Here is a 25597-nt window from a genome sequence, read left to right on the forward strand (position 1 = left end):
AGCTCCCCCACCCCGCCAAAGGGAGGGCTACACGGGGGCGGGGCGTTGCGTCACTTCCGTCCAGGCCGGAACTCAAGATGGCTGCGCTCTTGCTGAGGTGACTTTAGCCTGGGACTGGGAGTCCGTGCCCGCGACCCTTGGGGATCCTGAATTGGTCTCTCAGGGAGTGACCGCGGCGTGTACCGTGCGGGGATAGGGAAAGGACCTGTGGGTGTGCAGGCTGCGCTCCTGGGATCTTAGCATCCCCTCTTTCCCCCTGCCGAGAGGCTCGGGAGGGCTTAGAGGTCACTGTGTGTGGCCAAGTGGCGCGGCTGTCATTGTTTCTGCTTCGCCCACGTCTAAAGCCTCTTCGCAAACTGCTCTTGTGGCCCCACCCAGGTCCGAGCCTCAAAAAACCTGCTGTAACTTCGAAATCAGCGGGTCCCTAGGCCAACAATTTTGGGGGGGATTTAGGGCCTGTAGGGGAGGGGCTCCTTAGAGTCTGTGCGTTTAACTCCTCGCAGATCTGCTGCTGGCAACCTGTGGAGTGTCGCGCTTCCTAATGCATCCATCCAATGCCAAGATCAATAATAGTACCTACAGTAGGTCTTTTAATGCTGTCCAGGAAATCCACTTTGTTTTGTTTTAATTTTGTTTTAAGTGGGGCGATGGGGTGGGTCTCACCGCCTATCTCTAAAGTGTCAATTTTCTGTCCAGAGAAATAGCTTAGATTTTCTTTTGTTCTGAACTTTTCACTCATTAGGTATGGTTCCCAGAGCCTCTATTGTTGTAAGGGCTAGTGACATTTCTGGTACAAATCCCAGCACAGTTTCGTGCCAGTCCTATTTTTGGAAATTATTTGTTATGGAAAGTTAGTTTCAGTGCTGTTGAGATTCCAGACCCTGATTCTCCCAAATATGTTTTCATTTCCCTTTCCACTTCTGTCACACAGTATAAAAATAGAGGGATTCTGTTTAGTTTTTCCTTGTAAAAGTGAGTCTTTGGGAGTTTGGATTGGTTATCTTAATCCTTCATTTTTATCTTGCTTTGCATCCTGATAGCCTTAGGACAGGATCAGTTTTCCAGAGCTGCATCTTTTCTAATTTTGACCATAGTTGAATGCTTTCAAATTCTGTGATGTAAAACATATTGGTGACCTTTAGGGCATATTGAGTCAATGACTCACATTTCGCTTAAAATGATCATATTGGTTCTAGACATGGATTTTAGAAGTTTCAGGAATTAGTGTGTAGAGTCTTCATCTTTGGGTTCTTCTTGGATCTAGCCAGTCTCAGATCGAAAAATATTTGAAAAGCAAATTACAAAAAGCAGTTTGAGTGTGCTACCTGCCCAGCACTACACTGAGTCCATGTGAGTAGGTATGCCTCGCTGTCACCTTCTGTCACTCAAATGTTCTGTCAGCCCAGCGCTCAGAATTGTTTGCTTCACCGTCTGTCCTTCGTCTGTCCTCATGTAGGCTTGCGATTGGTTGTATCTACAAGTAACTGTTTCTTATTTTAGTGTACGGATTGCATGCACATAAGTAGCTCCTCCCACCCCTTACCTTAAGCCATAGAGTATAACCCAAGGGACATTTACATTGTAATAGGGATCATAAAGAGTTCTGAAATTACTGGAAGCATAGGAGAGTGTGCACAGAGCGTATGTAAATGCCACACCATTTCACATAAATGACTTAATCAGCTGCTTGTGGAGGCTCACACCGTTCATCTCAGACTTAGGAGACTGAGACAGGAGTGTTGCAGTAAGACTGAAGCCAGCCTGGGCTGAGGAGTGTGATGCTGTTTCAAAACAAACTCTTGCTTCTAACTATAAGCTTTATAATTTTTTCACTTCTCTTTAGTATGGGTGTAGGTGGCTGCACATATGCCATGGCTTGTGTGTAGGGGTTAGAGGACAATTGTGAATCCCAAGGGTCCAACTCAGGTTGCCCCACATGGTGGCTAGTGCCTTTTCTCTTCGAACCATCTCACTGGCTCCTAGCTTACTCTCCATTCCCAGTGTAGAGAATCTTTTCAGAGTTTCTGGTTTCACATGGAAGGCAAGGGTAGATAACTACTTTTCTTATTTCAAACAAGGTTGTCAAGTTTGTTCAGCTTATTTCTGTAGGGGCCTTGTGCAAAGCTTGCACTGGTATTTGGGAAACAATGTAGCAGACAGAGCATGCGATAGATTCCAACCCACATCTGCAAACTCTTGCTGGGTAGCTGAGTGACGGGCTAGCTTGGTGTGAGGAATGTGTGCCCTGCAACTTCAGAGACAATTCAGTCGATTTAAAGAGATTTGTTCCCACCTCTTTCTGAGAGCCTTGGGTACACAATGTCTGCATTCACCTCTCGCCTCAAAGGGAAGGGAGAGAGCTGAAGAAGGGCTGGTTGGGTTTTTCCCCTTCTAATAATGGTGCTCTCTAGTGTGCTAGAGTGGTGTATAAGGCCCTGGAAATGATTGTGTATCTAGTATCATGAACCTGTCTGGTTGAATCTTTTGTTCTGTTGTTTCTCTGTGTAGCCCTGGATGTCCTGGAACTCGCTCTATACATCAGGCTGGCCTTAAACTCAGAGAGATCCTCCTGCCTCTGTCACCAAGAGCTGGAATTAAATGTGTGCCACTGCCACCAGTCTCAGCTTCTTAGATCCTAACGAGTTCTTCTAGCTTTACAATGTCTTGCACATAGTGAATAACTAGTTACATAGAATTAACATAGGTAAGTGTTTTCCCTTCCAGAATTTCACTGTGGCCACTTTCCTAAATGCTTTGGACATGTTGACTAAAATTTAAAGGGTGTGTGTGTGTGTGTGTGTGTGTGTTTCATTTTCCTTTTTGGCTTTTTGGACAAGGCATTGAATATAGCCCTGGCTAGTCTGGAAATTGCTGTTTAGACCAGGATGTCCTTGAATTTACAGCAGTTTTCCTCTGTCTTGCCTCTTGAGATTTACCTAAATTTGATCCGCAGAATCTACATGGTGGAAGGAGAGAACCAACTCCCCTCAAGTGGTTGTGTGTTGTGGCATACACCATCACATACAAAATAAGATGTAATCTAAATTATTTTAAATTAATTTTTGTCACGTGTATAGATGTTTTGCTTGCATGTATGTCCATGTATCAAGTAATGCCTGGTTCCTTCAGAGTTCCAGGAAAGCCAGAGCTTCACAGAGAACCCTGTCTCACAGGATAAAAATATAATTAACAACAACAATAATCTAGTACAAAAGAGGGGAGGTTGGTGCTGGTGTTGATTTCTAACCTTGTATTCTTGAATCTCCTGCAGACACGTCGGCCGTCATTGCCTCCGAGCCCACCTTAATTCTCAGCTTTGTATCAGAAAGTAAGTTTCAAAGTCTAGGAATAGTTATTAACATTTTTTTCCTCATGAAAAGGCAGTAGCAGACCAGGTGTGGTGGTGCCAGGTAGATCTCTGGCAGTTTGAGGCCAGCCTGGTCTATATAAGGAATTCCAGAACATAGTTTACATAGTTTACATAGTAAAACCCTCTATCAAAACAGACAAACAAGCCCTTAATTCCAAGTAGTTTCAGGACTTAGTTCTTAAATATATTTTTTTCTACTATTTAATTGCTAGTTGTTGACATCAACAATTGCCTTCAACAAATTTTTAAAAGGTCTTTTTATCTTGGAAATATATGCCTTATACTTTCAGAAAAATCTATAAGAACGGAAGTTTTTGGTTTGGTTGATTATTGTTGTTGTTGCTGTTGTTCTTTGGGTTTGTACCCCTGGTTGTCTTGGAACTTGCTGTGTAAACCAGGCTGGCCTCAAACTCATAGAAATCCACCTTCCTCTGCCCCCAAGGGCTGGGACTGAAGGCACTGGCCACTGGGCCCCACATGCGTTTTTGGTTTTTTATGTTGGTTTTATTGTTCTGTTTTCTGAGGTAAGTCTTGGAGTTGTGCAGCATGCTGTTGATCTTAAGTGCTCTTCTGTAAGCCTCTGGTGCTGCTTTTAGACACTCACTGCTGATTATGGCACTATGCACATTTCATCCAGATTCATTGGTTATTAACATTGTTTGCTTATGTAACAGTATAGTTATACAGCATAATCATTAAATTCAGTAAATTAACTGATACACAGTTGCTTAACTGATACACAGTTGATTAATGTATGTTGGTGGGGCTCATGGGTATGCAGTTGGTGGTCAGAAGTTATCATACGAGAGTTGGTTTGACTCACAGAGCAGTCTTGCAGATCCAACAATACCTTTTTAAAAAAAGACATTTTAGGTGGCTAGAGAGCACAGCGTAAGAGCATGTACTGTTTTTGCAGAGGACCCAAATCAGTTCCTAGCACCCATGCTAGGTAGCTAACAACTGCTGTCACTCCAGGGGATCCAACACCCTCTTCAGGCCTCTGCACTAAGATACACGTACATAGACATACATATGCACATAACTAAAAATAAAATAAAACTTTAAAGTATACTTTTTGCTGTGTAGAATCTGTACTTTAGTCCTTTTTGAACCTTTTGTTTTATTTTAGTGCTGCTCCTTTGGGAACCTCAGCTAAGGAAGAGATGGCGCGGTTCTGGAATAAGAACATGAGTTCAAATCGTCCTCTCTCTCCCCATTTGACTATCTACAGGTAAGGGCCCTGGAGCCAGATGGTCTGGAGTTGTCCTGATGATTTTGAAATACTGGGAGCACAGTGCATGGGAGCAGTGGGCTGGCCAGTTAGATGGTGTTGCGTACATTAGCATCCGGGTTGTTTGATATGAGTCTTGAAAAAGCTGGCAACAAGTAAAAGATTTCTGAATGTACAGCTGCCAAAAACATAATTGAAAAGCGAGCAGGTCATGAGTGTCTGAGGCTTTCCCCTATTGCTTGCCTGTGTTATGTTGCATGACTTCCGTGCAGCCTGGGTCCTGAGTACACAACACACACTTTGTTGTACGTTACCACCATACTACACAGCACTGAATGCTGTCTGTGGCACTTTTGCTCAGATTTGAGTCTATGGTGTTTTTTTTTTTTTTTTTTTTTTTTTTAAATTGTAGTGTCTTCTACTCTTAAAGAAGCCTAATGGAAATTAATTATGAAAAACAATGACTTTTAGTACTTTTCTACTGTGATTCCTCAGGATATAAGTATCAAGATCTTACAACATTGTAGTATTGTGCCAGAGTGTTTGATCTTAAAAATCATTGTTTGTAGGCAGGGTGGTGACATATGCCTTTAATCCCAGCACTTGGAGGCAGAGGCAGGCAGATCTCTGTGATTTCGGGCAAGTCTGGTCTACAGAGTAAGTTTCAGGACAGCCAGGGCAGTGCACAGAAACTCTGTCTCGGGGGGAAAACAGATGCTTAAGGCTGACTACGGAGGCATGTGTGTGCGTACCTGTAATCATAGCACTTGGGGTGCTGAGGCAGGAGGATCCTCCTCAGTTAAATAGCAAATTTAAGGCCAGCCTGAGCTATAAGAAAAATGTGCAAATATATACTTTTACACTTCTGTCAGAGAAATGGTTCCTAACATTAAGCTAAGTTATCAGGCTGAGAAGATGGCTCAGTAGATTGAGGTTCTTACCACTAAGCAGGATGACTTAAGTTTGATCCTCTGGTGGAAGGAGAGAACTAAACCCCCAGGGTTCAACTCTGACCTGCATTTTGTGTATCATAGAACATTAAATTAATAAATGATATATTTCAAAATAATTAAACACATTAACAGAGGCTGCATTCTTTTCCCTTGGCTGTAGGAAAATCTGTACTTTCTAGCTTCTGGAAGCTACTTACAGCTTTGTGCCTTACTTGTCTGTTTATCAGTGCTTTAGACAGGGCCTTGTGTAGCTTCAGATTCAGTATGTAGCTGAAGATGGCCTTGAATTTTTATTCTCCTCCTACCTTTCAAATACTGAAATTACAGGTCCTCGTTTGCATAAAAGCTACACTCTTTTGCAGTCACTGTTTATTCTGATGCTCAAATTGTGGCTGTGGCTACACAGAGTTCTTCAGTATGGCAGCAGCGTTGGGATGCTAGATGTGCTCATTGCTGTGAGCACATTAACTGTAGGTCCTCTCCTTGGATAGAGCTGTTTGTGATCACCTCCCCCACTTACGTGTGTATGTATTTATACATGTATGTATTTATACATACATATCCTTTCATCTCTTATTTTCAAAAATAGAAGTGCTAGCTGCTTTTATTTATGTCTTCTAAGAAAACCCCTAAAAAAAAAAAAAGAAAGAAAAAGAAAATCTCTGCAGATCTTTTTAAAAATTAAGTAGATAAGTAAACACTAGCTGAGCAAAGCATTTTGAGCCTTGCTACCCTCTTTGCTTGGGTTTCAGCCAGGGGACACTGGCCATTTTTTAAAGCCACCTCCACAAATACCACAACCCTTTGGGATTTTTCTTCCAGCTCAGATTCCAGAAATAATTTTAATTGCAGAAACTGAACATCGTACCCTAACAGAAGGAGGTTAATAAGCAATCTTAGTATTCTATAGTGAAATCTTTTAAAAGATGAATGGTGAGACCCTGTCTCAAAAAATGAGGGGGAGAGAGAGAGATGGCTTGGGGAGGGGTAGGATCATAATATATAGGCATACATTTTTTGCAACCTACTTTTAATAAGGGTTCAGCTTCTCTTCTAGTCCACTACCCAGCAGAGGTAGTGGAAGAGAAAAGTTACTAGGATATGGGGGAAGTGGACCTGTTCGTTAAGGGGGCAAGGTTGACCTTCTTAGGCAGCAGTTCAGTCCCATAGCAGACACCAAACATGGTCCAGCAGCTGCAGGCCAGTCCTCTAGGCAGGCAGACACCAGGCAGCTGTAGTTCAATCCTGAAGAAACCACCAGCTTGTCAACTAGCCTAAGGCAAAGCCACAGAAGGGGCAAGCTGTTGCAGGAACCTTATGAGAAGTTCTTGAGCGAGTTTCTCTCAGTGTCCGAGTTTTACAAGTTGAGCTTAACGACGCTACAAAAGGTGAACCAATATGTGCATGTTGTTAGCAAAGAATAGCGAGGCAGAGCAAACCAAACCAAGGCTCAGTGCTCATCCCCCGCTGTCTGTGGGGTCATATTTACACTCCTTCATCAAGTGTCCTTTCACCCGTGTCTGCTTTACAGGACATCCTTTCACCCGTGAGCTCTAGCATACCCACATTTGACATAACTAACTCTCCAAAGAACTACAAGTTTCCACTTCAACAGTGATGGAGAAAATCCCAAATAAGCTTGGCCTTCCTTCACAATTCATTTGAGGAAAATGACATTAGGTCCATTTATGGAAGTTTGCATAAAAAAAGGAAAGAAAGAAAAAGAAGGAAGGAAGGAAGGAAGGAAAGAAGGAAGAAAGAAGAAAGAAAGATATGGCAGGAAACATGGAGCTATTTCCCAAATAATATGTCAAGAAAAGATGTCTGAAGTAACCAACATCATACTTTTTCTGTTCCTTTGTTTTCTGAAACAGGTCCCTATTTGGTCCAGACTGGCCTTGAACTCTTAAGATCTGTCTGTCTGTCTGTCTCTTTGTCTATCTGTCTGTTACAGGCATGAGTCACCATAACCATCATGATTGCTTTCTAGTTGTATACTCTCTAATTAATACTCATATGGGGAACCTGGTGAAAGGATTTTGAATTGTGGTGTTTCTATTACACAGAGTTTTCTGCTCTTACAGAAGCTTAATGGTTTAGTCATAGTATTTGTTTTCTGTTCTTAACAGTAGCAGATATTTGGTTTGGTAAAGTCAGGGATAACTTTTGAAAGAATTTCTTTTTATTTTACATGTATAAGTGTTTTGTTTGCATGTGTATATATGTATACCACTTACATGCCCTCTGCCCACAGAAGCCAGAGAAGGCATTAGATCCCCTGGAGCTGGTTACAGATTGTTTGGAGCTATGTCATGGGTGCTTAGAACCCAGCCTGTGGCCTTTGCAAGAGAAGCAAGTATTCTTAACTGCTGAACAGTTTCTGCAGCCCAAGAGATATTTTATTTTTATTTATTTGTTTGTGTATTTATTTATTTACTTTGTTTCATTTGTTGAGATACAGTTTTTCTGTGTAGCTCTGGATATCCTGGAACTCAGAGATCCTCCTGCCCATCTCCCAAGTGCTAGGATTAATGGTGTGTACCACTACTGCCTGGCTTTGAGATACTTTAAAAAAGTACTTTAAAAAATAAATAATTTTTCTTGTTTTTCTGCAGTGGAGTGAACAAGGCCATCTCTGAGCTGTGTACTGAGCCAATTTTTTTACTTTCAAATTAGAAAGTGAAAATAAGAATATGAAAGTTAGGTCAGGTTTTCTGGTTTTTAGAGTTTATTTTATGTGTGTGAGTGTTTTACCTGCATGTATTTGTATACGCCAAATGTGCACCTGTTCTCTCAGAGGTGAGAACAAGTGTCAGATCCCTGGAACTGCCGTGACAGATGGTTGTGAGCCACTGTACAGTTGCTAGGAACCTAACTGAGGTCTTCTGCAAGTGCTCTTACCATGAAGCCGTTTCTCCAGCCGCAGCTGGGTTTTTTTTTTCCTTGATTTTTGTTTTTGATATTTGTTTTTAAACTGTGTTATTCTAAAAACAAAACAGAAACAAAACTAGAAAAGCTTTGTCATCCTTTCCATGTTAAAATTGTCTTTTCGTGTCTCTTTGTAGGTGGTCTGTTCCTATGGTAATGTCCATTTGCCACCGTGGCTCTGGTGTGGCCTTGAGTGGAGGTATGTATGTATATTGTATTCACATATGGACATGCACACGCATGCACACACATGTCTTTGAAGAACTGTTACTCCGACTCCTCTCCCTGCCTCCTCTGCACCTCAGTAACACGATTAAAATGAATGTGAGTCCTTAAAGCTTTACTTTTTCTTTCTTTCTACTTTTGGTTTTAATTAGTTTGTGACAGAGTCTTTCTATATGTCCTCTTCTCTGTAGATCAACCTGTTCCCAAACTCACAGAGATTCATCTGCCTTTGTCTCCCAAGTGCTGGGACTAAAGGCATGGGCCACCACTGCCTGGTTCCCTTTAAGCATTTCATTAATTCATTCCTTTAACAATCAGTTGAATCCCTATGTTTTTACTAACTTCAGTAACACTTGCTACTCTCATAGAGGACTAAATTTGGTTTGGTTCCTAGGGAATCTCACAACCATCTTTAATTCTGGCTTCCATGGACCCCAGGCACACAGTTGGTACACATACATATATGCAATTACAACCCCATACACACAAAACACAATACAAACAAATCTAAAAGTATTAAAAAAGAAAACAACAACAAAAAACAAGACCATGTAGCCTTTATTCTGTTAAAAAAAAAAAAAAAAAAAAAAAAAAACAAAGCATCAAGAATTCTCAGATAGTCATGGTAGTATATGCTCTTTTTTTTTTTTTTTTAATTATTTGTTTTTATTTTATTTTGTCTTTTCTTTTTTTTTTTTTTCTTTTTTTTTTCTTCAGAGCTGAGGACCGAACCCAAGGCCTTGAGCTTGCTAGGCAGGCGCTCTACCACTGAGCTAAATCCCCAACCCCTTGTTTTTATTTTATGTACATCAGTGGTTCTTCCTGCTTGTATTCATGCGAGTGTCAGATCCCCTAGAACTGGAGATACAGGCAGTTGTGGTTGTGAGCTGCCATGTGGGTGCTGGGAATTGAACTCAGGTCCTTTGGGAAAGCTGTCAGTGCTTTCAACTGCTGAGCCATCTCTCCAACCTGGTAGTACATCCTTTAATCCCAGCACTCAGTAGGCAAAGACAGACCAATCTCCTCCATGAGGTGGAGGCCAGCCTGGTTTACATAAACAGAGTTGCTTTTTCCTTTGAAATTTCCTAGATCATCATTCTTTTCACTCGTGATACCTCCTTAAGATGGAGAACTTAATTGGCTGCATATACTTCTGATATGGGCTGTGGTGATTGTCGTTTATATTAGTGATTAGTTAATCTTTGACATCTCAGAAAATGTCTGCTCATTCATAGTTTAACATCTTGTCCTCTGCCCTTTGCACATTGTGAGTGCCTTGTTTTGGTGTCTGTATTCCCAATGGAAATGCGTGAGGAAATGGTCACCAGAAGAGGGCATGCTGACAGGTACTTTACTGATCGCCAGTGCGTGCTTACTCCTGGGCCTGGGGAAGATTTCGAGGAAGCAGATGAGCTGCCACATATCTGAACATATCACAGTGATTAGTGTAACAACATGGAGAAAAAGATAACAGGCTGCTTCCAACCTAGGTTTTGATGGTCTCTTGGATCACTTTCCCAGGGTTCTTCTAGATGTTTCATTTTTATTGCAGGGCTTTCTAGAAAAGTTTTTGGCAGCTGTGAGGAGTGGCAGAACATTTACTGACAATCACACAGCCCTGCATAACACTTCACAGACAAGAGCCTGAAGGGCTGGTCCAGGCAGCCAAGCAAAGGCACCACCAGCATTCTCTGGGATTCAGTGCAGCAGCCTCGGCTGCTGTCATTGTTTTGCTTCTCTGGCGCCCAGGTTCTAAGAGGGGTCAGAAGGGGTGTTCCCCTGAAATATGGGATACCAGAGGGAGACTTAGGAAATCTTAGATTAATTTTTTAGGTGTTTTTTACATGACTAGCTTGGGACTCACAGAGTCCAGGCTGAGCTCAGACTTTGCAGTCTTCCTGATTCTGATAGAACAGTGAGGTGGCTTCTGGGCTGTCATGTAAGGTTTGTTTTTAATTTTAGTTGTGAGGGGTACTAAAAGGGGGGAATAGTGCCTCATTCTGCAACCTCATATTATCATCAGAGTCCTAGTAACTTGCCCTCCACTATAAACTTTTTTTCTGGTGCTGGAGAGTGAATGCCCAGAACCACATCCATGCTAGGCAAGCACTCTGCTACTGAGCCAAATCATCAGGTCCTCTCACTGTAACATGAGATACAAAATCTGAACATGAGTTTAAACTTCTCTATTTCTTTGAAGACTTCTTTGTGTGTATGTGTGTGTGTGTGTGTGTGTGTGTGTGTGTGTGCCAAATGTATAGATGCCTATGGAGGCAGGGTCCCTTGAAGTGTACTGTGTAGTTCTGGAACTCACTATGTAGACTAGACTGGCCTCAAACTTACAGAAATTGGCCTGCCTCTGCCTCCTGAGTGCTGGAATCCAAGGCCTGCTCACCACACCCAGCAGAACTGAACTTCAGATCCTCCTCCCTCTTTCCCCATGTGCTGGGATGATGGCATCTATAACCGTATATGTTTTGTTCTGTTAATTATTTTTATTTTTATATTTATAAGTATTTTGCCTGTGTGTATATCTATATACCATGTGCATGCCTAGTTCCTGAACTAACCAGAAGACGGCATTGGCTCCCTTAGAGATGGAGTTACAGGTGGTATGAACATTAATACCACTTGGGTGTTGGAAAATGAGCCTCAGGTCCTCTGGAAGTGAAACTGGTACTTAACTTCTGAGCCTACATGTTTTATAAAGTGTGTTTTTGTTCTTATTTGTAATGTGGTGTATAGATCTGTAGGGTATGTGCACGTCAACACAGGTCCTCTCGAAGGCTGGAGGTATGGGGTTCCCCGGGAGTGGGAGTTACAGGTGGTCTGAGCTACTCAGTGTGGATTTTGGGGACCAGACTTATATTTTCTACAACATCAGTGTGCACCCATAACTGCTGAGTCCCCTCTCTTGTCTCCCATGCATGGTTTTATATGGCACTAGATTTCAAACCCAGGACTTACATCTTTTGGCAAGTGAACTACTTCCCCAGCCCAAATTTTCTCTTATTTCAAAGTGGTTTAAGATTATATGAGGTGTCAAGAGCAATCATAGAACCCAGTTTAATACATTCCATTCTCTGTAACTGATAGCTATATGTTCTCTCTCAGGGGTCTCTCTTTTTGGCCTGTCGGCACTGCTGCTTCCTGGGAACTTTGAGTCGTATTTGATGTTTGTGAAGTCCCTGTGTTTGGGGCCAGCAGTGATCCACGCAGCTAAGTTTGTGCTTGTCCTCCCTCTCATGTACCACTCACTGAATGGGGTCCGACACTTGGTAAGTTACTTGTAGGTAGAGAGCGGGAGGGCTGGGAGGGTACTCTCCCTTGTTTCTAAGCGTAGTGTTCTTTTACCCTTTCCTACCCTCCCATCTCACTGTTTTTGATGCTAGGGTCACTGAACTGTGGCCTTACCCATGCTGTACCTTTGAGCTATGCCTCTAACCTTAGAGCTAGTCTTTGCTTGCTGAGACAGAGTCTCACTGCGTAGCCTTGAGGGCCTGAAAAATTCTATATAGACCAGGATGGCCTTGAATTTGGGATTGTGATCCTGACTCTGCATCCCAGGTGCTGAAATTATAAGCATGAGTGACCACATATAGCCTAACCTTATTTGACTATCTGTTTTAATTTATTTTTTTAATCTCTCTCTCTGTGTGTGTGTGTGTGTGTCAGTGATCCTGGGCATTGAAATCAGGTTGTCAAGCCTGACTCCTGCCTTTTCCTGAGCCATCTTGCCAGCCCTCAAGTACCATTCTTTTTTTTTTTTTTTATGATTTATTTATTTCATGTATGTGAGTGCACTGTCACTGTCTTCAGACACACCAAAAGAAGGCATCAGATCCCATCACAGATGGTTGTGAGCCACCATGTGGTTGCTGGGAACTGAACTCAGGACCTCTGGAAGAGCAGTCAGTACTCTTAACGCTGAGCCATCTCTCCAGCCCTCTAGTACCATTCATTCTTAAGGCTAATTGTACTGGGTCTTACTGAAGTCATTTTGGAGAAAGCTAAACTAGGTTGGTTTCTCCTGCATTTCTTTATGAGTGTGTGTTAGGTCAGTCTGAAAGGAATTAGAATGAACTTTCCCACTTTGAAGAGGGATATCATTAGACCCCCAAGACTGGGGCTGGTAAAGAAGACATACCGAGTAGTTGATGTGAGCTGGTGCCTGTTATTTGTCAAGCATGATTCTTCACAGTGGGAATTTCATTGTGAGCTAGGTAAGCAGCTACTGCTTTCAGTGTGACAGTCTTTTCTACCCCGAGTGACAAGTCTGATCAGACTCAGTGCGAACTTGTTTTCCCTTCTTTGACTGTATTAATAAGTAACTGGAAAGACTGAGAACAAGAACAGACTAGGTGCCAAAGACCCTAGGGTGGGTGTTGGTTGTTATGGTTTGTCAGTGTGGCTCTGGAAATTGAACCAGGACCTTGTGTGTTAGACAGGTACTGTACGACATGTACCATAGAGTTGTATCTCCTGTCCTTTTAAAACTTTTTACCACTTTACATTTTTATTTCATATTTGAATATGTTGTCTGTCTGTCTGTGTGTGCACCCTGTATATACTTAGTACCTGTGGAAGTCAGAAGATGTGGCTATGAGCCACCTTGTGTGCTGGGAAGCTCACCTGGATTCTCTGTGCTCTTAACACTGAGCTATCTCTTCAGCCCCCGCATTCCTCTCCCCCGAAAAAAGGTCTCATGTCGTCAAGATTGGCTTCAAATTCACTATTTAGACAAGCATGACCTTGGAATTCTTATTCTCATGCCTCTAACTCAGTTGCCAATTGCTGGAATTGTGGGTGCTATTTGAGACAGGAGCTCATAAATCGTAGGTTGACCTTAAGTTTGCAGTGTACCCAAGGCTGGCTTTAAACACACCTACATTGCTGTTGTATTTCAGACGGGGCTTTACAGTATTGCCCAGGCTTGCCGGTCCTCACTCTGTAACCTGTCTTCCTGCCTTGCCCCCTTAGTAGCTGCCATTACATTGCTGGCCTCCAGTCTTGCCTAGGAGTCAGAAACATGGTAGTCACCTGAAAACTGTTCATGCTGCCTCTTACGTTGATCCTAACAGTACATGTGCTAGGCCTTGGGACCTATCCCGGCATCACATATTAAGTGGAGTGTTGGGGAGACAGCATGCTGCCACATAATTTGGACCCAAACTCTCAAAGACAGAGGCAGGCAAATCTCTGATTTCAAAGTCAGACTGGTCTACATAGCAAATTTCAGATCCGAAACTCTGTCTTAAACACATACAACAAGAGCAGCGACAACAGCAGCAAATGAAAGTCAGCTCTGAACAGGGTTGAGTTTAAGGCTGTCTGTGGTCTCACAGGCGGGGCTATGAGAAACTCAGTCTCAAAACAAAACAAATTCTGATATCCTGGATTTTGGGTTTTTTTTTTTTTTTTTTTTTTTTTTCCTCTCTTTTTTTAGACAGTTTTTCATTGGAGGCTTGGCCTCAAACTGACTGAATGTAGAAGGCCGACCTTGAACTCCTAATTCTCCTGCTTCTGCCCTTGGAATTCTGTAGTTAATTTAGACCAATACACCCAGCTCTCTTCTTTCAGTACCTATTTTTATTTTATGTACACTGAGTGTTTTGATTGCATGTGTGTTAGTATATTGTATATGTGCTTGGTACACACAGGCTAGAAGAGGAGGGTAGATCCCCTGGAATTGGGTTAGAAATGGTGGTAGGCCACCACATGGGTGCCAGGAGTCAGCCAGTGCTCCCAACCACCAAAGCATCTCTCCAGCACCAGCTCAAAAGGAATTCAAGCTTAGGCAAACCTGCCTTGGTGTCAGAGTATCTTAAGAATTCATATTTGTGACCCACTAGTCTTGTATCCTTCTTCAAGAAGTAACTAAAGTGTATTTTTTCTGGTCCTCCATTATTTCTGAACCCAGGCAAAATGTTGGTTGGATGCTTCTGCCTTTTTGACCTTTTATAGCCTCTGCATCAGAGCCAGCCTTAGAGACAGACATTCTCTAGATTCCAGTATGGTCCAATAGACAGTTGAGTGAGGGGGAAAAAGAGCTAAATGATCTATTAAATTAAGTGTATTTATCAAGTGTTCCCCAGAGCAGTGTTCAGTGTGATTTGAAGTGACTCTGGTTCCTGAGGGAGACAGTGGAGAGAAAAGGCAGTTTTATTAAAGGCTGTTGACTCCACAGAACAAAAGCTCCAGAAAGAGAACCAGCTAAAGGCCTGACATCCTGGCTCAGCCAGGCACTTCTTTCTGTTAGTTTTGTCTTTCCAGAATTGGACTTGGGGGTCATTTGGCAATCTTAGAACTTGGGCTTTTTGCCAGGGTTCCCCTGTTAAGGTAATCTCCGTGGAGATAAATTAAGGCACCTAAAAACTTTCCTTAAGCACTGACTCTGTTTTTATTTTTCTTCTGACAAGCACTAGCTCTGGGTGTAGGTCAGGTTTTAATGAAATTGTATTCTTAGCAGTTGCCTGGCTGGAAGGTTTATAGGGTAAAGGAAAATGGTGTGGTTGGTTATAAAGAAGATGTAGGGTCTCCCCCCACCAAGACCTCCCTCTCCCATCCACTGAGACTGGGGTTCTTTTGTAACTTTAACTGTCCTGGAACTCACTCTGTAGACCAGGCTGGCTTCAGATTCACGGAGATTCATCTGTCTCGGCCTCCCAAGTGCCGGAGGTAGGGCCTTTGACCTCCCTTTGGAGGTTTCTCCTGTCACTGCTACCCAACAGGACTCCGTGTCTCAGAAGCACCAAGCAAAGGAGCTCTTCGTGCAATCCACCTAACACTTCATGTCATCTGGGTAGAGACTAGGGAGGGTTTCTTGATTTTTTTCTTTTTCTGGGTTCTCCCCAAATTTCTCTGCCGTGATTCCTAATTCAGCCAGTTTTCTAGTTAGATTGTGGAGGTTCATGCGTTAACATACGTTGAGGCCACTGTGTATAATAAGTACAAAACCTGAACAGTGCTTTTTGCCCTAAAGTTGTGGTTGTCAACCTTCTAATGCTGCAGCCCTTTAGTACAGTTCCTCCAACCCCCACCCATAATACTGTTTTTGCTGCTACTTCATAACTTTAATTTTGCTAGTGTTATGACTCATAATATAATGTCTGGTATAGAGGATATATGAGATGCAACTCCAAAGGGGTCACAACCCAAAAGGTGAGAACTGCCCTTGAGTATGCATGTCCTTAGAGAGTGTGACAGTCTAGTGTTTGGCTTGTTCTGCTTTCAGTGCTGGAGGTTAGCTTGGTAGGTACATACAAGGTAAGTTTTTACAACTTGGTATATACAAGCACACCTCCCACTCCGTTCTTAGTGTTTTAAAAAATGTGCCCTTTGACCCAGTGGGTAGACAGTCCACTTATTAGATTGAATCAAACAAACAAACAAACTGAAAAGAAGGAAATTTAATAGAAGAGAAAATACATAGCATAGCGTGTACTAGTAATAGTAAATATTTTTTAATGTTTCATAAATGTATAAATACATTCCTACTAGGCTCCAATTTAGAGGATGTTTTTAAGTGGGATTGTAGTGAAAAAAGGTTTCGAGCTAAGCATGGTTAATAAATGCCTGAAGTCCTGGCTGTTTATGAACCTGAGATGGGATGATCTCATGAGCCTAGGAATTTGAGTGTATCCTGGGTCAATATAGTGCAGTACTGGATGGGAAAGGATGAAAAGCAAAGAAAAAGAAAAATATGGCAAGTTAGATTCTGCTTGGGGTGGTGGTGCATACCTTCCCAGTACTCAGGAGGCAGAAGCAGGAGAATCTCTGTGAGTTTGAGGCCAGCCTGGTCTACAAAGCATGTTTCAGGACAGGTGGAGCTACATAGGGAAACCCTGTCTCAAAGCAAACAGCTGAATACCGTTAAGATCACTGGTTCAAGTCTCAGCACCCATGTGGCAGCTTAAAACTGTAACTCTAGTTCCAGTGAACCTGACATCCTCAAACATACATACAAGTAAAACACCAATGCATATAAAATAGAAAAATCATTACAAGGACTGGAGAGATGGCTTAGTGGTTAAGAGCACTGACTGCTCTTCCAGAGGTCCTAAGTTCAATTCCCGGCCACTACATGGTGGCTCACAACCATCTGTAATGAGATCGGATGGATGCCCTCTTCTGGTGTGTCTGAAGATAGATACAATGTACTCATACATAAATAAATCTTTTTTTAAAAATCATTACAAACAAAAAAGTTAGGAGTGGTGGCATATACCTTTAGTCTCTGCACTTGGATGGCAGAGGCAGGTAGATCTCTTTGAGTTCAAAGCCAGCCTGGTCTACAACGCATGTTTTAGAATACTACACAGAAAAACCCCGTTTCAAAAAACAGACAGACAGAGTTCTTAGAGGGAGATGTAGCTCAGCTGGTAGAGTACTTGCCTGGCACTTGTAAACCCTGGGTTTGATCCCAGGTACCGCATGAGCAGAGTATCCCAGAACTCAGAAAGAATTCTGGCAGGAGGATCAGAAGTTCAAGGATTTTCTTGGCTGCACAATGAGTTCAAAACCTGCCTGGGATCCTTGAGATCCTGTCTTCAAAGAGGAGGGAGGGAATTAGTACTAGGTCCCAGAAATATTCTCCAGTGTATCAGACCTCAAGGACAATCTCACTAAAGATGAGTTCTGTGGTGAATTACTCTACTGTGCACACATATTCCCTTTTGGAGATTCCCAGGCTGCGTTAGTAAATTACTTAAGAATCTTGCAGTTATAGCCACAGAACTTTAACTATATCCATACAACGTCCTACATGATGCAGAAATATGTTTGGTCCAGATATGATGAACACTGTAATCCTGGCACTTAGGAAATTTAGGCAGGGGGGGTCTTAAGACTTGAATTGAGTTCATCCTGGGATACATGATGAAATATATGCTAATCTGCATCATATAACAAGATTCCCCATCCCCCGCTGAGAACTGAACTCAAGGCCTCAGACTTGCTTGGCAGGTGTTGGGCTGGCAGCCATGTGAAGGGTTGGACTTCCCAGCACCAGCCTGTTAAATCCCCCAACCCCATATAACAAGATTCTATCTCAGAAAACAAAACATTTGTGAGGAATATCTTTCCAGAAACACTGATCTAGATGTGTTGTCATGTGGGGAGAGGAGATTTTATCTGCACAGTCTGGAAGTTTTTGTGTGGAGGGCCTTTGGCATTCTGGAGGACATTCACCCATCACTACCACAAGAGAGGACTTGATTTTCGATCACTGGGGAGTGGGTAGTAGGTACCATATTGCAATTTTCAGAAACATGAAACTGGGGCATAGGGTTATGGTGCTTGTCTCTGGAACCCCAAAAAAGGGAGGTACCCATCCAGTAGGTAGAACACTCTGAGACAAGAGTTGTAAGTGTGACTGGGATTCTAATTGCGGAAAATAAAAATAAAAACTTTCACCTTTTTTTTTTTTTTTTTTTACAGATGTGGGACCTAGGAAAAGGCCTGGCGATGCCCCAGGTCCAGATGTCTGGAATGGCGGTCTTGGTTCTTTCTGTGTTGTCTTCTGTTGGGCTGGCAGCCATGTGAAGGGTTGGACTTTCCAGCACCAGCCTGTACATTATCATACTGATTTATATTCCTGTTTATCACTCTTTCCCCCAGCCACCAAGGTTCTCCTGATTTGTTTAGATGCCACGTGCTTCCGATCCCCTTAGAGCACAGTAGAGGAACGTAATAGGAAAAGGTCGTTTTCCCTGGGTCTAGAAGCCCTCACTCCCTCTCCACATTTGACTCTGATTTGTGCTGAGGGTCAGCTTTCAGCTGCTTCTTGCTGAGACAGTGGAAACAATGCCAGGTCTGTAGCTGCCCTGAGTGCCACTGGCTGTGGGCTGCTGGCTTAAAGGACACTTCTGTTCATTGGTCAGCTCAGGGCCTTTAGCACCCACACAGTGTGACTGAGAGAAGAGAGGTGGAGGTGGAGGGGATTGCCCTGCCCAGCTAGAAGGAGATAAAGAGCAACTTGGGTCCTGGAAGCTCATGCTTGGGGAAAAGGTACACAGCTTTTGATTTATAAGGAAGATTAAAAAAATGTATTAAGTTTCTGTTCTATTTTTCATTTCTAGGAAAATATACCTTTAACGTCATATTTTCTATTCTAAATTCATGTACCGTCTTTCTTTGGAAACAATTATTAAAGTACTACTCATTTTATGTTTGACTCTTTGAAGTAAAGTGACAGTTGGTAGAAAGGGTCTAATTTCTGCCCCTTCCTTTGGATTGTGGACATTTACACACTCCAGTATGATATTTCCCAAGAGAAAAATAGTTTGCCCAACAACTGACCACTGGGAAAGAAATTGAGGTAATCATATCCAAGTAGTCAAGAAATTTTGATGGAGAAATGAAGAGTAAGAAGGCAGTTAAGCATGCTGAGAGATGTTGAAGTTTTACAGAGTCACATCCAATCCTGTGGATGACTGGCTGTGTACTTCAGCAGATTGTTGGTTACAGATGCCTAGCACCAGTGGAGGTGCTATAGATAGATAGATTGGGGGGCGAAGAAGTAAAGAATCTTTTAAAAGCAGGGCAGGGTTGGGGGGTGCCAGAATTCTATAAAATATATATAATGGGAAAACTTTCTACTTCACCCGTACTGAAACCCTGAATCCTTAGCAGGAGTGCTTTGTTTGTGGTGCTAGGGGTCAAAGCCAGGTCCTTGTACACATTAGCAAGCACTGTACCACTGGACAAGTTCCCTAGCCAGGAGTGCAGTTTTGATAGATTTTCGCCAACTCTAGAGTAAGAGCTCCATCTTGGGACTAGAGATTTGGTTCCATGATAGTATGCACAAGGCCTGTGGTTCAGTCCCCACCAACAGAAGAACACTACAAGAGATTGGTCAGAGCACTGTACTGAACAATTACTGCTTAATGGCCATTAATCAAGATGATGACATGAACTCCGGTCAATTGAGAAAAAGATTCACCATGTATCCCCAGCTGGCCTGGAACTCTAGCCCAGACTACCCTCCAGTTAATGTGACCTGTCATCTGCCTCCCGAGTACTTGTTGCCATCACTCTCAGCCCTCAAGCAATGATCACTTTCCACTTTTCTCTAGACAGGCCCCGAAAAGCCTTGTGCTAGGAATTTAGCCTAGGGTCCCATTCATGCTAGGCCAGCACTGAGACAGGCCTCACCAAGTACCCAAAGTGGCCCAGACAAGCCTCGTACTGATGATGCATCTGCTTCAGCCTCCCAAGTAGCTGGAATTACAGGACTATGCTACCACATCTGACTACGCTGGGAGCTTGTGTTCCTCCAGCGTCAGTCAGCTGTCCGGAATCAGGTTGTCCTTTGAGTAGGGTCAGTGTTCATGTGGACATTTTTACTGATGGCTTCTTAACCATCCAGTGATTGAAGGGAAGGAGATCACCTGGCTTCATTTTTTCTATTTGCAAGCTGGTCTGTAGGCTTACAGTTTTTAAAACCTTGTTTAATAAGGGTATTTAAATGCTTTAACCTCCCTTCTAGCCCACCACCCACCAGAGGTAGTGGAAAGGGAAGGTTAATAACCAAAATTTTTTTACTTCACTGGTCTGTCAGGATAGCTCAGTGAGTCCATGCTCAAGCCACCAAGCCTGAGGAGCCAAGTTTGATTCCCCAGAATCCACGTGTCATAAGTTGTTTCTGTCTACACGCTTGAGGCACACCTACATGTATATATACATAAAGTCAATGATACGTGTTATAATATAAAATTGCCAACATGAGACACTTAAATATTATTTGGCTCCCAAGATGGAACTAAAGCTTAGAGAATTGCTTCTGAAATGCCATCGTGTTTTGAATACCTGAATATTCTTAAATATTAAAACATGTAGATATCTTCTGTAAATAACCTACTTTTTCCCCTTTCCATTCTCCATGATTTGCTTAAAGAATAAGCTCCAAAGTAAAAATGAGTATTTTTTTAAAAAGATTTATTTAATTTCATTTATAATGAGCACACTGAAGCTGTCTCCAGACATACCAGAAGAGGGCATCTGGTTGAGTCACCATATGGTTGCTGTGAACTGAACTCAGGACCTCTGGAAGAGCAGTCAGTGCTCTTAACTACTGAGCCATCTCTCCAGGCCAAATCAATCATCTTGACACTAAATGCAGTTTTAAGAAGTATTTTTCAATCTAAATAAAGTTAACTGAATTTGAAAAAAAAGTTTAAAAAAAAAGTTTGACATGCTCTACTAAGCGACTGTACTTGTAATTTTGAAGACATTGGCTGTACAAGGTTTGGTTCCCTGAATTTTGCCCTTGTGTGGTGCAAACCAGCTTCCTCTTGGTCATTGTGGGAGTCACTGACATTCTTGTTAAGACTCACTGTCCTTTTCTGTACCCTCTTCCCCAGCCTTCTCTGTAATTATGGATTACAAAAGACAGTCATAAATAAAAAACCCAGGTCAGTAAAAGATTTAACAAAAAAGTGTTTATTTCCCCAAATTTGCCTTTACTCCTGGACCATCGTTTCTTTAGTCCACATTTTTGAATACAGGATCTTACTTATATCAATCAGCCTCTAAAATGTCACCCCAGCATGGCCTTTGTCATGCACAGCTTTGCTTGTCTGGATCTCAGCTAGACTAGGACCTGCTTGGCGCTCTAACAGGGACTCGGAGGTGGGTTCTTGGGAGAGTTGGCTGGAGTTTGGTGACCTGGAGTGTGACCTGCAGAGGGGTGTGAACTTTGAAGTTCATCTGGGTTGTCTTCTTGGATAACTGGGGAGCTGGGAATTATGGTTGGATTTGGTGCTTGTTGTACAGTCTTTGTGGCAGATTTCTTCTGTTTCTTCTGACCGTCAGGATCTTGGGGCTGTTGGGAAAAGGTGATCGTATTTCTCATTAGGCCCAGATGGTTCCCAGTCAGCCTCAGAATCCAACTCCCTTTCTTAATACACCACAGCAGGCAGAAGGAGGTCAGGGATTGAATAACAGTTAAATTTAACCTCCCCTTGGAATTCTTTTCTACTGGGGTTAGAGGTGGGGAACAAGATGGCTTCATTTTGTCCCTTCAGACTTGACTGGGCAGCATGAGACAGATTTGGTTAGAGGTCCCCTCCCTTTGCTGAGGCAGTTTTGAGACTGAAAAGAAATAGAGACAGTGGGGGCTTGGGTTAAGCAGGAAAGTTAAGCTACCTTGCCCACAATTTCAGGACGCAGCCCATTACAGGCATTTAGTAGGTCAGGATTCCTGTGTATCCATTTGGTGAGGGAGTCAGCAGCCGTAGTTGTGCGGGCGGTCAAGTTCACCTGAGCAGGTGGAATCTTCAGGGGCATTTGCCAGGTGCCCATGAAGGAACCCCAAGGACTTGCCTAAGGGGAAAAGGGATTGCTCACCAGGTCTTTGGGCTGGTACGTGTCTGCTTGGCAGGGCTGGCTGGCTTCATGGCCATTCTGTTGCTTTGCCAATGCTTAGTAAGGAAACATCTAAGAGGATGGCTAAGGCCCTCAGTGGTTAGTGAGTGAAAGGAAGGCTTTTCCTCAGTTTCTTCAGTTCAGCTGTTTCTCAGCCCCTTTCCTTCCAACTTAAAATTTTGCATTCTTAGGCTAAGTGTGACAAAGGACTTCTGTGCATAAGTATTGTCACCTGAAAATGTTAATATACTCATCAATTTCAGGACTTCCATGTGCTAAGCACAGCTCTCTCCTGTTGGATGGAGGGTTGGGGCATCACAGATTGGACTTTGATTTTTCTATGTGACTGTGGCCCTGCTTTTATGCATTGGCTCTTTTGTTGGTTTTGAGACAGCCTCTCTCTCCATAGTCCTTGGCTATTCTGGAATTCACTATGTAGACCAGGTTGGCCTCAAACTCACAGAGATCCTCCTGCCTCTGCCTACTGAGTACTAAATTCCCCCCAGGGATTAAAGGTGTATGCTGCCACACTTAGATAGCTCCTCCCTTTTTTTGTCTGGATGGAGGTGGGGACTCTCACCTTGGAACGGGGCACTGAAGGCAAGAGATGGCCTTGATCGTTGGCGATTATCTGAGTATAACCTTCATGGGTAGCAATTCTCTGTAGTGGGGGTGGGAAGAGAAGTGTCTGAGGTGAAAGAGGGGCTTGGGGTAAAAGCATGGGAGAGAAGCACATGGGCCATTCCAAGGCTAAGGAAGTTAGGTGACAGGGAGAGCGTGAGGCCAGTCACCATAAACTGCCCTTGGAGGGGCACTGAGCCCAGAATACCTCTTTTGTTGGCTTGGCAGGAGACCAATTCTGCAGGTACCTGGGTAAGTAAGCTTTTTCATACTGTGGAGAGAAAGAGGAGAGGTTCCTGTGAGGCTCAAAGGTTTCCCTGTGAGATGATGACGCTGTTCTCTACAGTTTATGTGAATTCTGTCTTACTGTGGCAGGGTGTATAGGGAGAAAGCAATCTTAAGGGAGGTAGGAGCCAGGGTTACCGAGTATAAGGAAAGTTGAACTAGGCACTAAAGCAGAGAAGAAAAGGAACCAGCTGGAAAAGAGAGGGGGAAGAGGGAAGAGTTGAGAACAGTCCACTGACTTGTGTATGAAGATGCCCTGACAAAACCCAATAGTTTGTGTGTCAACCTAAAATCAGAAAGAAGAAAGCAAATACAAAGTGAGAAGAGATTGTACCTGGCTTTCCCACGCTGCAAAAGAACCCAGGATCTTGTGTATGCTAAGAAAGTATTATAATCTCTTTGCTTAAGATGTGTCCTGGGGGCGCAGCTCTGGGTTACAGGCTGATCTAGCGTGTGCAGAGCCCTGGATTTGATCTTCAGCACTAGTGGGGGAAACTGGATTTTAAAGAGCTGGTATAAGGGCTGGAGAGATGGCTCAGCGGTTAGAGCACTGACTGCTCTCCCAGAGGTCCTGAGTCCAATCCCAGCAACCCCATGGTGGCTCACAACCATCTGCAATGAGATCTGATGACCTCTTCTGGTGTGTCTGATGACAGTGACAACAACACTGAACCCACATACATGAAATAGATAAGTCTTTATAAGATGGGTGTGTACGTGGTGGGGGTGGCAGGACTATTTTGTTTTTAAAAATGCAATTAAATGTTAATGTTTGGGGTTTATTGTGTTCTACTGTGCATTACTAAGTTTAATTTTTAATTTTCACATAGCAGCTAAAACCTTTAAAATTATGTTTGTGACTCTCTCTTAGGTAGCGAATGCATATGGCTACCTGCTTTCGGGTGGCCAAGGGCAGAAAACGCAACTTGTTTCATTTATCTATCTATTATTTATTTGAGGCTGGGTTCCATCCTTCTGTTCCTTTCTTCCTGGCAAGAATGTTTTTTATTTGTAAAGCAACTCATTTGTGAAAATAAAACAACCACTTGGGTTGCTTTGACAGAAGGTAGTTTGCCAAGACGGCACATACCTGTAAGCCTAACACTTAGCAGAGTGAGGTAGGTGGGCTTTGAGTTTGTGGGCCAGTCCAAGCGAGGTACGTAGTACGAGAAAGACCTTACCTATATTCTCTCTCTCTCTCTCTCTCTCTCTCTCTCTCGCTCTCTTTCTATCTATCTATCTATCTATCTATCTATCTATCTATCTATCTATCTCTGAGGTGGGTGGTTCTCTTGAGGCTCAGGCTAGCCTTGGACTCAGTATGTAGTCCAGGATAACTTGAACCATGGGGAGCATCTCCATACCTATTTTTCAAAAACAAATTAGTGATCACTTTCATGTAAATAGGTATGACTTTGTTACTTGATTTACAAAGCCTAAAATGTTCACCTCTGGCCTGAAAAATAAAAACCACTGCTTTCTGGCTTATGTTCTACAAGTTTAACACAGGTCCTTGTTGCTTGTTCCTGGGCCCTCCCAGCCAGGAGGTAAAGCACCACCTCAACCCAGCCAGAATCCGATGGAAGCGGGTAGGGTCAAGGGTAGAATCTGGAACGTAAAATCAAAAGTAAAGGGGTGAAGAGCAAGAACTTACCTGGTTGGCACTGTAGTTAGTGGCCATGATCCCGTACTGTTTACACTTGTTGCCTAGCAACTGCAGGACAGGCTTCTGGGAGTAACTCCCAGTCAGCAAGGGTTGGTTGGCTACCTTCTGTGGTTCACACTACCCCCTCCCTTTCTCTCTGAAACTTAGGTTCATTTCCCTTTTAGAATATAGAGGCCCAAACAAACATGAGAAAATGAACTGAGAAGTAGCCATGGATACCTTGAACACCCCGATCCTCCTGCCTCTGCTACCAGAGTCCCAGGACCCCTGGGGAGGACTGCTATACTTGCCTCCGTTACTATATTTTGAATTTTTCCAAAACGAAGTAGGGATAGCTTTTGTGTAAATAGCTCTTTCCCCAACATAAGTAAACCCTGCTTCAGAATTTCCAGGTTGTCTTGGATGACATCTTTATTTAAACAAACTTTGGGACCCCCTCAGAGCTGAGTTTGTGAGGCACTGTGGTATAATGAAGTAACTAAGCCACTGGCTTCCTTCACTAAATCCCTCTGGATGTTGCAGTGATGGCCTGCTTTGTACACAGAAGGCTAAAGTGGATGAAATGTCTAGATGCTGTAAACTCTTACCCTTGGTCCTTAAGTGACTTCTGTCTCCTCCATCGCTCTACTGTCCACAGATTCAGCTTCCTAGTATTGTTAGGAGATGGCAAATCAGGACCTGGGGTGGGGGACTGAGCAGGGATAGTGAGAGGAAGTCTGAGATGAAAGAAAGCACCAGGTTTCAGAGGATCAAGTACCAGGGCCCAAGCCTATTAGCTATAAAACCAAGAAACCCTGAGAGGCTCATCTGAGTTTCTGTTAAATCTATCCACCTATTGGGGTGTTAGAACTAAAGAAGGCTTGTCAGTTATATAGTCTCAAGTTTTAAAAACAAACAAACCAACCAACCAACCCCAAGTTGTCCAAAGATCTTCAGAGCCAGATATGGATGTG

The 25597-nt window shown here is 43.0% G+C and overlaps 2 protein-coding genes across 2 annotated transcripts; one reads left to right on the forward strand and one right to left on the reverse strand.

The window, feature by feature from the left end:
- Positions 1–59: 59 nt before the first annotated feature.
- On the forward strand, positions 60–18874 carry SDHC (succinate dehydrogenase complex subunit C). Its single transcript, XM_080925778.1, has 6 exons — positions 60–97; positions 3272–3328; positions 4500–4601; positions 8620–8681; positions 11822–11985; positions 18146–18874. Exons 1-6 carry the CDS (start codon positions 78–80, stop codon positions 18248–18250), a joined length of 510 nt encoding a protein of 169 aa, XP_080781904.1. The 5' UTR covers positions 60–77; the 3' UTR covers positions 18251–18874.
- Positions 18875–21320: 2446 nt separating this feature from the next.
- On the reverse strand, positions 21321–24659 carry CFAP126 (cilia and flagella associated protein 126; the record flags this gene model as incomplete). The annotated part of the gene is made up of 5 exons (XM_080923932.1): positions 21321–21530; positions 21854–22030; positions 22653–22733; positions 22902–22964; positions 24633–24659. The coding sequence occupies 5 exons, from the start codon at positions 24657–24659 to the stop codon at positions 21321–21323; spliced, it is 558 nt and encodes a 185-aa protein (XP_080780058.1).
- Between the last annotated feature and the right edge of the window lie 938 nt (positions 24660–25597).

The sequence above is a fragment of the Micromys minutus genome, assembly GCF_963924665.1.
Source record: "Micromys minutus genome assembly, chromosome: 1".
NCBI lineage: Eukaryota > Metazoa > Chordata > Mammalia > Rodentia > Muridae > Micromys > Micromys minutus.